Raw genomic sequence first — 13,176 nt, 5'->3', positions numbered from 1 at the left:
TCCTTGAAATGAATTCATTGAAGTACTTAACCAGTTAGACTAAGGAGAGAAGTACAGATGTATGCACACACACACTTTTTATTTTAGTCTATTGCACACGATGCCCAATTTTTCCCTAACCTATAGTACACTGATAGCACAAAATTTTCTTCACGATCACATGCTCCATGCACCATCACAGGAACATAAAAAGAGTAGTACTAGAGGCAAGAGCCTTTACATGCACAGCTCTTCTCTGTAACTGGAATAAAAATTATCATTACAATTCATGAAACATAATAGTTGTAAAAACCACGTTGTACAGTGACTGGTAACCACTGCAGTTAGAATAGCCTACAGGCTTTCTTGTTATGCCAGGGGACTAGTCTGATATCTAGCAGGACAAAGGCAATGCACTGTAATCTTTATGACACCTTTGTTCCTCTTCCTGAATTTGCATTGCACATTCCTCAGTTGTGGCCAAGGATCAGTGCCAAGATCTATTTAATGAATCAGGGGAATTGGCTGAAGGGGAGCAGATGAAGCCAAATAAAACAAAAGGGCTTAAACCAAATATTTTGAAATGGTCAACAAGGAATCAAACTGAAGAATGCTGATGGTGAGCCAAGTCTTCCTTGTCCTCAGGTAAGCAAATTCCCAATGGAATTGGGGCCAAAGCCCCCTTTCACTAATGCCTATGGCACAGGTTACAAAAGTTTAAACACAACTAGAATTGTAAGGCATAAATATCTTTCTGAACATCCTTCTCACACACACCCTCTGAAAGTTAAAGGGAAAAAAATCTAGAAATGGCAATCTTCATGTCATCAATCTTACAATTCAGGCCAAGATGACTTAGTGTATCAAACCAGCATCATTTCCTATACTGGGCAGTGCAAGAGAAAGCAGGAGTGCTGGCTGGCTGTGTGCTTTAGAGCACTACTGCACAACACAGCTCACTATCGCTAGTCAGTCTGCTCATATTCCTTCATGGCTAATCCTGACCATTCAGATTTTCCACAAAATGTTTCCCAATGTCAAACCCACCACAACAATTTTAATTTTATTAAAAATTTACCACAGGTATCATTCCCCTCTTTTATGTATCATGGTCACAGAAGAATCTTAACCTTTGCATTTATCCTCCTCTCATCACATGCAACAGTTCCTTCTCCACACGTAAAAACCCAAAACCTCCCCAACAGAGGGTTGTCAGATCTTTTTTAACAACAAACAGTCTAAGAAAAAGCTTATTTAGCGTAACGCTGAATCTTTACTAAAGTACCAAAGTCTACACCACAGTATTTGGGCCAACTCCAAAAGAATTTCATTTAGAGCCATTTTGTGTATAGGATTTGAAGAAAACCCGATTGCCAAGTTTCAGGGAGCTACTGAGATATGCTGTGCAAGAAGAAATATTTGCTGTATTTTAACAAAGCTGGTTTTTTCCACCTAGCAGTAAACTTCTAGGAAGAACACTACTAAAAGCATTAGTTCATAAATAAAAACAATAAAGTTTTACTGAATCCAATTAGGAGAAAAGTCCAACCCTGATTCAATACAGCCACAGAATTCCTTTCAACAAGATATTCACTGAAAGAGAAGAAATCTAGTTTCCACAGTAGTTTGTCTGTACATTTACCTTTTACTTCTGACAAAAAAAAACATATTTGAATTTTTTTTTTTTTAAATAACAAGTCACCTCATAGTCCTGAAATGCATCCATCTCAAAAACATATATAGTCCTCCCACGCATAACATATACGCAAGGATGGGAAGTGCTATTATCTCTAACTTGGAAGACAAAACAAAGGTGTCAGGGCAGTACTCATGCTACTAAAACATATGAAAAGACATGAGGATGTTCCAGTGCAAAGAAATTGGAATTCAACTTCCAGAAACTGGAATTAGAATCTATCTGCAAAGTTTTTATTGTAGGCACTGGTAAGTCTTTGAAATCATCACTGTTCTCCTAAGCACTTTATTAAAAGATGGCATACAGCTTATTATTCTATCTATTATTCTATTATTATTATTCTATCTTTGAACTTCTGTATTACTAAGCTTTTTCAGTGCCCACTAAATTATAACCATGTGGGCCACATAGAACACTCACACCTTTGGGCATATAGGAAAGACAACTTAGGAAAACTGTATTCAGTAAATTACATTCCTGAACTAAATTTGATGATTTTGAAAGACATCTGCAAAAAATCCCAGCATTCTAGAAAAGCAAAGAAAAAATAATGCAAGAAGATACCTGAAGGACTTAAATCGCTAGCTGGATAAAACAGAAGATCTTAATTGGATTGAGGAGGGAATCTCTTCTCATTTCTGGCTGATAAGCTACTTGATATTGAACACAAATGGCACTGGAAGATGAAAAACTTCATAAGCCAATAAGTTCCTTTATTTTGCAAGTACTGCCATCCTAAAAGATCTAAACTCACAAAGATTTTTAAAATATTTTCATAATGTGCAAATATTCTGTTTAACTTTTAGCTGTTTTGAATGCTAGGAAATGATAATCCTATTTTTGAAGAAATATCAAGCTATGAATTACTTCCTGCTTGAAACAATAAGTCAATATGACAAAACCATTACACTTTAAATGCTAGAATTGGCATGGCATCCTATCAGAAGAGTACATTATAGTAGGGGGAAAGAAAAAGATGACGTGTTTCTTACAATCTACAACATTCTATGTTGAAAACAGATAGATTTAGGGGAAGAAATAAGAGAGACAGTAAGAAGGAAAAAAAATGTGACTGGAAATAAGGGAGCCACAGACATTGGCTTATTTCTGTAGTTGTGGATGCCTTCATCTCAGACTCCTGGGAAAGTTTTATTGGCTTGCAGGCTATCTTGTGGATTTTACTCAGTGAGTTATTCACAGAAGTGTTTATATTCCTCTCTTCAGCATAGTTAAAATGTGCATTAAATAACATAAAGCTACATGCAGAAGACAGCTGATGCAACAGTAGCTGTATAGATGAGTTTCACTTCTACAACCTCTGCATAATCCTCAGGAGACCACAGCTCTACTTAATGTGTTCTCATTTTAAGTTATCATACATTATAATACGTTTGAAGTGAAATTACTGACGCTTAGAACTCAATTTATAGAAACAGGGGGAAAGATACACGCATGTTTGACTTGAAACCAACTTATAGTATAGAGCTGAAGTTAGAGCTGTGAGGGAAAAAAAAAAAAAAAAAAAGTCTTTAACACACATGAGGTAGGAAATCCAGATCAGTCTTTTGTTTGAAAATGTCACTCATCAGAATATTTGCAAGATATTCCACCTCAATAACTCACTGCCACAGGCCAAGCCGGCCAGAAGTAGTAACATGGACAGAGTCAGTGGATTTGGGCTACACATCAGGACTCTTCTTGCATCCTTTCCAGCATAGATCCTTAGTTTCCTTTCGCAGTAACGGCTATCACAATATAGCCACTATGCTGAATCTTTCTTTCACACCATTTTCAAATCTAACTGTCTCAAACCATCTAACAGATGTCATTTGACAGACCTTGCTATGATAATATTTCTATATAAAGAGCAAAAGATCTAAGGAAACTAATTTACCTTCAACATAAATAATTCAGAAACCTGATATCCAGTTTTGAAGATGTCTTGGAGGTGAATATTATAACACTTCAGTTCCTAATCATGCAAATCACTTCTAAAAATTAAGTTTAACTCTTAAATCACTTGGTTATTATTTTCAAAAATGTCCTTCAGTTCTTCATCAGCTGCAAAACCTATCTGTCCTGCATATAGGATATTACTTGGACTTGGATAATCTGTTTTCTTTATATGCATGTAACATGACAGAGAAGTGGTGCAGCATGGCATAGTGGCTAGGCACTGGAGTGTGAATGAAAACTTGCATCTCTTCTTAATGTTGCTCTTTACCTGCATACGACCTTGTAGAAAATACTTCACTATGCTGTCTCTACTTCTGTCTACCCTTTGACTCCTTAGGTCACCAATTATTCCCTACCAAGCAATTATACACAGAGATCAACTTCAGTTAAGTTTTTAAGTATTTCCATAATAAATAATACCCACCAGCAACTATTGTGGAGAGCAAATTCTACAGCAGGGAACTGATAATCTAAGAATCTTTCTTCTGGCACGTATCTATAGATATTAAAATCTGGTCACATATTTTTCAGGTTCATTCCTCCCTTAATAAACATTTACCAATAGCCTTTCTCCTCTTTCTTACAATTTAATGTTAAAATCATTTTAAAATGTCAAAGGCTCAGACAGCGAAGTGGAAAAATAATTATTTGAATGCAGTCAGCCACTGTATCTTCTTAGTCTAATATTAATGGAAGGAAATGGAAGATTGTCACTGAATTTTAATGAATTCATTAGTTAATTATTGTAAAGCCCTGTGAAAGCACTAAGAATGATTATTACTTTTATTCCCAAGAAATTTTTTATAATGGCAGAGATGGACCTCCCACAATGACTTTTCTCTAGGTTCAAAACACACGACTGGTGCAAAATGGCATTTATTAATTTTTTGCATAATTCAAGTATGGACTTACCATCAGAGTGAGATACTGACATATTTCCACACAAGTAGCAGCTTTTTCCTTTGTTAATAGGTTCATTTAACTGAATAGGGTTAGCTGTACTATAGGCTACTGCTCAACAGGAACAAGGATGGTAACTTAGCCAAAATGTATACTGCATTTGCTGCATACTGAGCCACATTAAGCCCTAACATAAATTAACAGAACTCTCTCAGAAGGTTCACTGAAGCAAAAGTGTCTTTCTGCCAGGCTGAATTTGGCCCACCATCTCTAATACTGTTGAATTTAATAAGATAAATATGTCTTTTCATTCCCTGACTGCAGATAAGGATGACAAAATATGCTGGAATCAGTCACCAATTTTAAGACCTAATCATTCAGCCAGCCAGGCAAATGGAAAAGAGAAGCTTTTCTCATTAAGTAATGTCTAAGGGAAAGTTTAAATCTGTATTCCAATAAAACATCTTAGTATTTGTTGCTGCAGGACCCAAGCATGCAACAATGCATTGTGCATTTTAAAAGCTGCCTCACAGAAAGAGATGCGTATGTTCACAGAAAACGGATCCTTTTTTTCTGTAAATGTTTACACAGGAACCTTTGGCAGCGAAATTCCCTGACATTCAGAAGTGTTTGTAACAGAACGTCTTTTGTTTCTTTTCCATTCTAATAATCTCCTGCTTCAAGTTGAAGTACTAGCATCCACTATTTTAAGTTAGTGACGATTCAGACGTTGCTTACACTGACTTTGCTAAAGACTAATTCATCAATTGACTTGGTTTGTTTACATAAATTGTTCTTCTTGCCTAATTTCCCACAATGTGTAATAGGACAATGATGTGAGCAGCTCTTCAAAATCAGACAGATTGCTTAATATACTGAGATTGGGAACTTGTCTACATGTTGTAGCTATGTAACGAGAACACAGCCTTTCAGTCGCTATTCATGACACCGGCATTTTTTAGATTGTGAGACAGGTTAATGCAGAGGAAGACATACCTGTAATATCTACTGCCTCAATGGCTTCCATTCTAGAAGAAAAACCCATCCTTTGCATTATCATGATACTTATTTTAATTGATCCACATGAAGTGACAGTGAGCCCTATGCATGATGGTCAAAATCCTGACTGTTAAAGCCAAAGACAGAAATTCCCTCGAGCTCAGCCTCTTCCTTTCATCTCATGACCAACAAAGCTGGTCAAACTTTTTAAAGTGCCAAAGTTGAAAAATATCAACCTGACAGCCAAGGCTGAAACTGAGAAACAATTATAGGAAAGTCACACCTTTTCCATCTCCTCTCACATTTTTTACTTACAACTTGCGCAAGAGAAACCTGCGCCACACTGCTCCCTCCTGCCTGCATACTACCAGCGCATTTCCCAGAAGTGTCAGCAGCAGCACGAGTCTGTATAGATCCAAACCACAAATGCCACTGCCACAGGGGAAATACTACAACACAGAAAGAACTGTCCCCAGCAGAATCATCTTTTGCAACAGAACAAAACGCAGGGAGATCACAATGAATAGAGAAGAGGGCAAGGAAATGTGAAATGAGTGGCAGAAAGAAAACTGGAGGGAAGGTTAAGTGAAGTAGAAGAGTACAATTTCTTCCTTTGAGTTTAAACAAAAGAGAAAAGAGAAGAGAAAAACACAAGGAGAAGGCCTGGCTTATGAATGAAGAAAAAAACCAAACTCCCTTCCAAAATAGTAACTTTCTTACTCCAAGGTTGTGAACTTAAATATAAAAGCAAGGCTTAAAAGGCTTTATTCCTCATGGCCTCTTTTTCTTCTCCTTCAAAAAAAAGGGGGGGAGGGGGAGGAGGAGGAGGAAATCAAGTAGCTAAACTGTATGTTTGCAGGGCAAACCAGTACTACCATGGAACTCAAAAAAATAATAAAAAACCCCTACAAATGAACCCCTGTGCTTTCCAGATCCTCCTTTGTTCACTGCAGTCATGTTCAAGGAAGACTCCCCATTTCCGAGAAACTGTATTCATAATCTTCAAAATACTCTCCTTAGCAGGTTACTTTTGAAACTTGAGAAACTGAGTGAACAAGGTTCTAAAGTACAATTTCCTGCTGTTTCTGAAGCAGGTTAATTTGATCAGATCTTGGGGGGGGTGGTGGTAAAAAAAAAAACCAACCCTTCTTTACTGCTGATATCATTCATAGTGGGTAACTCAAGACTTTAACCAGAGATCACAAATGAACACCAGCCTCCCATGACAGCAATTTCCATTTAAATTTGTCTAATAACATATCACATTTAACTACATGAATGAGGATCTCATTTATACCTGGAGATTGCTTTGTACTTGTAAAAGTACTATTTCTGTGTGTTCCAATAAATGTAGTTTGCAAAGTGAGAGAGGTAGACTGAAAATGTAATATAGATTCACTAAGATCTTGGGTCTAAATTTAAACATTAAGTTAATGTAAAAATAGAAAACATAGGAATACCAGGACACTTGCAGTAGCTACTATGCAAGTTAGTAGAAATTGCAGGTGCTCAACATATAGTCACTACATATAAAAATTATTACAATAGACAAACATCAGTAAACACAAAACAAATAATCTATTAAGAATAAAACATTAACCTTGGTGCGGTACTTATGTGATCATTGGTATTAGTGCCAGGAATGATAAATGGAGGGAAACAGCAACCAATTAATAAAGTATGTGCACTTTCCCTAATTTATTTCTTTCCAGGTTAATTCAGGTCTTTATTTTAGACAAAGAAAACAAGGAAATTACCTATTCATTTTAAGTCTAGGACTTTGCAGCAATAACATGCAAAACTCATGTAAACAGTTAGAAAGAAAATAATGATCTTGTTATAGTTATTCAAGATTTATATATACTAGTTTCTGGAAACCTCAAATACTATAAATTCAAAGAAAAAAGAAGTATACTATCAATAACAACTATACTACAATATTATAGTATATATACTATAAATAACACAAATAGAACCAGGTTGATGCCTGTTTCTCATCATGACAAAAGGCATTAGCAAGAGAAGCGACAAAACCACTGTAATGGGCAAGGACCTAAATCTCATGTCGAGAATGCAAGAAAGAAATAGGTATGAAACACCTGCTACATATTTTCTGAAATCCGTTCTACAGGATATTTGTTCCTAAGGAGCACTGCATACAAAGAGGATCATTTGTTTCTCAGGAATACACGTGATCTTGCCGATTATTCTTCAGTCGTTATTTATCCTAAACACCTTACTGGGAATGGACTGTCTAGAGAAACCAATCCAGCTGACAGCTCTGCCCCAAAGCACAGAAGGAACAGTCCCTTCGCATGTATTCTTAGTTTGATATATCTGTTTTATGAAAAATTCAAATCACTAATTCCTTTCCATAGCATCTTTCTTGTCTGTTCTGTGCACTTCAGGTAACTGCAGGGCATATTCTACATGTGCTATGCCTTTGGTTCAAACATGCACATTACTTTATCCTTCCCAGCTTCTGAAAAAAGTCCCCCCCCACACACACACTTTTTTTTTTTAAATTTAATTTCCTCAAGTAAAAGTACAAGGAAGCTAAACCTACACACAAGACTGAAGCTCTGGCATTCTGCACTGCTGCAGTCCATTACGAGAACAAATCAAAATATTACATACATTAGCCTCTGTACTAATCAGCCTAAGGAAGCTTTCAGACAGAGCCAGCCTTGATCTTACCTGTCCTGTACCCTGTGTTGTTGAGGTACACTGCAAATGTACGTGTTTCATGCTGAGCTTGCCAGGATGGAGAAGAACAGTTCTCATTGTTAGTGTAAGTGTTGTGGTTGTGGACGTACTTCCCCGTAAGAACAGAGGAGCGAGATGGGCAGCACATGGGTGTTGTCACGAAGGCATTGATGAAATGAGCACCTCCATGTTCCATGATCCGCCTTGTTTTGTTCATCACTTGCATAGAACCTGGAAGAAGAAAACCACCTTAGAAAATTTTCTTGTTTCAGTCACAAGAGCTAACTAAGAGCTCACGTGTTATATCAGAGACCAGAATGAAGCACAGGTAGTAAGGGCACTGTAATCTCATAGTGAGCCCAAATCTAAAGAGACTATTCTCCCCACCTCTAGTGAAGTTCTCCCATTGTTTTAAGAAGGACCAAATACTGAAGTTCTAAGTTAAGATTTGACTCAAACCTGTTGACATAGATCATAATGCTTTTTAAATTTCTCTCTCTCTAAGCTCAAGATTTACCACTGTATCTGCACCCTCTGTGCAGCCTTTCTGGAGCCACTAGTACTGTTCCAGTAGCTGAAGGCAAGAACCAGCATGAATTTTAGGCTGAGACAATGTGGCCTGAGGGTGAAATTCACTTTGTGCAGCAACCCTGACCAAAGTTTGCATACTCCTTAAGCATTATTTAATCCTCAGTTTCAGAAGATACCGGATGCACTGCCTTTTGTGCCAACCTTCTGCAAAAGGCGGAGGGTTGTAATCATAGAACCACTGAGGTTGGAAGGGATGCCTGGAGATTATTTAGTCCAATCCCCTGCTCAAGCAGGGTCTGCTAGGAGTTGTTCTCTAGATAAAATGTTATTTTGCCCAATGTGAGGTATTAGTAGGTATTGATTTCTGTAACTTTCAATGAACCAAAGACAAAGTAAAGCCCTCATAATAATTTCCATAACCAGCCCACTGAGCTCTATCTATCTACTTGATCCATTTTGATAATTGTGTTACCTAAAACTCTCTAAATTTTCTTAGGCTCGGTTCTGCAGAATCAGATTTTTAGATGACTACTTGGGACAGATAACACCATGTAGTTTATAACCATCATCTAAAAACAAGCAAGCAAGTTTAACTGGCAGGGACCTGGATGAATTGGGGTAACGGGAGTAAAAGTCTTTTTGCCAACAATTACTAAAAGCCACACTGCTCCCAAATGGCTGTTCTGTTTCCTATTTAAGACAAGGCTTTGGACAAAGACTGGATCTTTACCATAGACATCCACCTAGCTAAATTTGGATCCATATCAGAGTTCTTCCTACACGCAGAAACACCAAGGATCAGAAGAAAAAAAGACATTTGGTTTCCCTCATCTATCTGTGCCTGGTAGTTAAAACTGCATCAGAGTGAGTCACGCTTGATCTAGGAAGAATTTCCATTTTCCAAAGAACTTGTAATGGTACCTGTCATCAGCATGACCTTGCAAAGGAGAGTAAACCTTTCCATCACCAACCCTCCCTTCTTGTTACGAGCAGGGGAAGTCAACAGACAACATGGAGATGAAGGTATGGGTTCATGCTGGAGTAGGGTTGGGGCTAGCTTACCCAAGGTTGAGTTGGATTAATAGTTCAGCTTTAATCAATGCATCCTGCAACCATCTGGCACAAACTGTATGTTGTTTCTGTCAATAATGGGTTTAGGTTTCTTCTAAGCTCTTTAGGCAGGGATTTCATTATGAAATTGCAACAGTAAGTTGATTTGATACAGGGCACATTGATGTAACCAGGAGTCAAAACCTAGAGGGAAAATGGTCATAAGCCATATACGAAATCCGACTCTCTGGCACCATGAAGGAAGGTTAATTGCTACTCTAGGTCATTTCACCTAAAAATTGCCATGGTATTAGTTTTCTTGAGATCATTTTGTTGGAATGAATATAAAAATGAGTGTTAAAAATCTGTTTGTGCATTTCTCAGGTCAGAGCACCTGTCACACCACTTTGTGACAAGAACCAAGGCAGGTTATTGCTGTCCCCCTTTAGAACTTGCTAAACTTCACATATCAAAAAGAAGCTTCTGAAGAAAGCAAGATTTTTGTTTCCATAACTGTGGGATAAGTGTTAGTGCTCAAAGGCACTAACAGTACAGTTAACAATTGTAACAGTCAATTATACATTATGTGAGCCTGAAAACTGTGGATGTTTCCTCTGTGTTGTCTTATGAACTAGCCCAAGCATAAATAGGCAGACCGAAAGAATGTTTTGTCATCCCAATATTAAAATACAATTTAACAACCCCTTTAAATGACAGAGGCATCTGTGCATAAATAACAGTACATGTTAAGACTCCCCTTGGGGACAGTAACCTCCTTTAATAAAACTGCTGTAATGACAAGGCCCGATATATCAACAGTCTTTAATACAAAAACATATGATCTAATCTGCTTCCCCAGCTTGAGAACTAATACAGAGTGACAGATCAGTGGAAGGTAAAAATCCAGCATACTGTTCTGTACAATCTTAAATAGGCCAGCTTTAAATATTTTAAACAGCATTAAACCAGCCAACCAAAACTTATTTTCTTCAGCTTGCCTCCAATGCAAACATAAAATTGTGAGAAAAAGTAGAAATTGATCCTTCTGTGGCAGAAGATTAGTTATGTGTTAATCAGCAACTGGAACCTTACCAAATCACTTTCTGAGTTCGAAAACCTTCTGGGGTTTCATTAGTGGATGTACCAAGGGAAGTCATCCTTTGAAGTGTCAATACTTAATTCAGAAAGTGTTACCTGTCTAAAACCACTGATAATAAATAAAAATGATTTAGTAGTTAAATGTGAAATTCTTAAGCTATTTAAAAAATATATCCATTGGACTACTGTGAAAATATGAAAGTTTAATCAATTTGATGCATTCAAGCTGCTCAATGAACAAAGTGAAGCAAAACCTAGGCTGAAATTCCACTTGAAATTTGTGCGGTATCCATAACTTTGCTTAGTGTGTCTTCATGGTTCACTTCAGGGATAAGGCTGATATTTTGACTAATATTAATGGAGAAAATATACCAGTTGTTTGTGAAATAATATTGACTTTCTCATTAGTTGTGTTTTGTTGTCAGAGGTCATAATTTACATGTGTTTTAGGGAGCTCCAGCTGTTGAAGAACTTAGCATTAAGTCCCAAGTGACTTAGTTTACTCTGAAGCACAATTTAAGAAGTGGTATCCATACACAGATAAGTTAACTGAACCCCCGAATGTTAATTAACTGTCCCCTAAAGCCTCCTATTTTTATCCTATTTGACCCTCATTAGACACCCTTTTCACATCTTCATTTCCTTTTTTTCCTTATATTTAATTTTAACGAAGCTCTAAGGCCCTAATCTCCATGTATGATAACTATGAAAAATTATCTTCCATGCCACTTTTGTAGTTTTTCAGAGGAAGATGTAGGAACATACAAGTCATCTCTCAGATTCCTCTAACGTGGCTGAAATATCTTCTAAATAATCAGATCTTTCTCCAGGTATGAGATAATGAAATAAGCTGGTTTGTTAAACCACAGCAATATGGTAGGCAAACCTAATTAAACTGGAGATGCTGAGTCCATCACACAGGGGACATCAGCATTATACTAACTTGGACTTAAATGGCTCTAATGGGGAAAAAAAAAAGTCTCTGTTTCTAATTAATTCTTTCTCCTCGTCAGTATATTCCTCTTTATATTCTGCTTGTCAGTACAACTCTTTTGATTAGACAGTCAACTGAGCATGTATGTTTCAGTGGTTCTTGGTGTTCTCATTTGTCTTCTCCCATTTGTATCCATTACAATTTACACTTGTTCTCCTTTGACCTGGAGATTCTGCATCCTTTTCATCAGCCCCTCATCAGTCTTTTCCTTTTTTCAATACAAGGCTGAGGTTTTGTTTCCCAAGTAAAACTCATGATTAACAGTAGCACAAATTAAAAAAAAGTTGTACTCCTTTCCTGAAACAATGACATTCTTTTTCTGGTAAACTCCACCTGCTACTGGTACATTGTTAAATCTATCTTAAATTAAATAAGGGAAAGGCTGTTAAGAGCACTTGAAATTGGGTTGTCTTCCCTTTTGCCTCAAAAGTAGCCACAAAAGAACAATGCAAGCTGCAACACCCATCAGTTACAGAATATTCTTAGCAACAGATAAAATCTTAGTTACGCACAGCTTTCTCTGCTACACTTCCATAGCTTCCAAGTTTTCCTTAGCTTTTATTTGTAATTCACATCTTGTTTTCATCTTTCTTAAATGTGTTAACCACAATCCCCACAAATGGCAATTTTGATTAACTTGGACAGCTCACCAGACAATAGACAAGAAAAAAAATTAATTCAAACAAATATTGGGGTCTCACAAAGCCATTAGTGGCAAATGATGAATATCAAATCTCAGCTTCATCAAATGGATTTTCCTTAGTTAGATGCTAATTTGTGTGGACATATGCCCATTATGCTTGAAATTGGAAAGCATCAGATTATCAGAGAAGAGAAATATACTGCCCAAAGGACTTGGACAATTGCATCAGAAACAAGCAGGCTAGCATAAAATAGAAGATGATAAATTTTTTAGGACCACCTTCTGAGCCTGCAAGATAATGTACTTAGGTTCTTTTGGACATACATTATTGAAACTGCCTTATTTGTGATCCAAATAACCATTTAAAAAAAAAAAAAGTGACAACAACAACAACAAATCTTCTGATCCTACTAATTTGAATTAGATTTGTATTTGGTGGGGTTACTGCCATAGCAGGCTTTCCAACCACCTTTGAGAAGAATGTGACATCTATGGTGCTGCAGACATGCAGTAATACTGATAAAAAGGAACCATCTGTAAGAATACTGCCACGTTGCTGTGATTAACTTCTCAACTAGATGAGTAAGTGTGTAAGTAATAGAAGTTGACTAACTTTACTATTGT

At 36.9% G+C, this 13,176-nt stretch overlaps 1 protein-coding gene across 15 annotated transcripts in view; it reads right to left on the bottom strand.

Annotated features, from left to right (window-relative positions):
- SULF2 (sulfatase 2) overlaps positions 1-13,176 on the bottom strand; it is a 167,488-nt gene that overhangs the window by 51,654 nt on the left and 102,658 nt on the right. For all 15 annotated transcript variants that reach the window (XR_003922555.2, XR_005932000.1, XR_003922554.2 and 12 more), the window contains one exon: positions 8,228-8,467. Coding sequence is in view for 12 of the 15 variants with exons in the window: in XM_030007843.2 (XP_029863703.1) it covers positions 8,228-8,467 (240 nt within the window). In the remaining 3 variants the exon portion in view is untranslated. The remainder of the gene's footprint in view (positions 1-8,227; positions 8,468-13,176) is intronic.

This window comes from Aquila chrysaetos, chromosome 3 (assembly GCF_900496995.4).
Source record: "Aquila chrysaetos chrysaetos chromosome 3, bAquChr1.4, whole genome shotgun sequence".
NCBI lineage: Eukaryota > Metazoa > Chordata > Aves > Accipitriformes > Accipitridae > Aquila > Aquila chrysaetos.
This window is presented reverse-complemented; position numbering and strand designations above follow the sequence as displayed.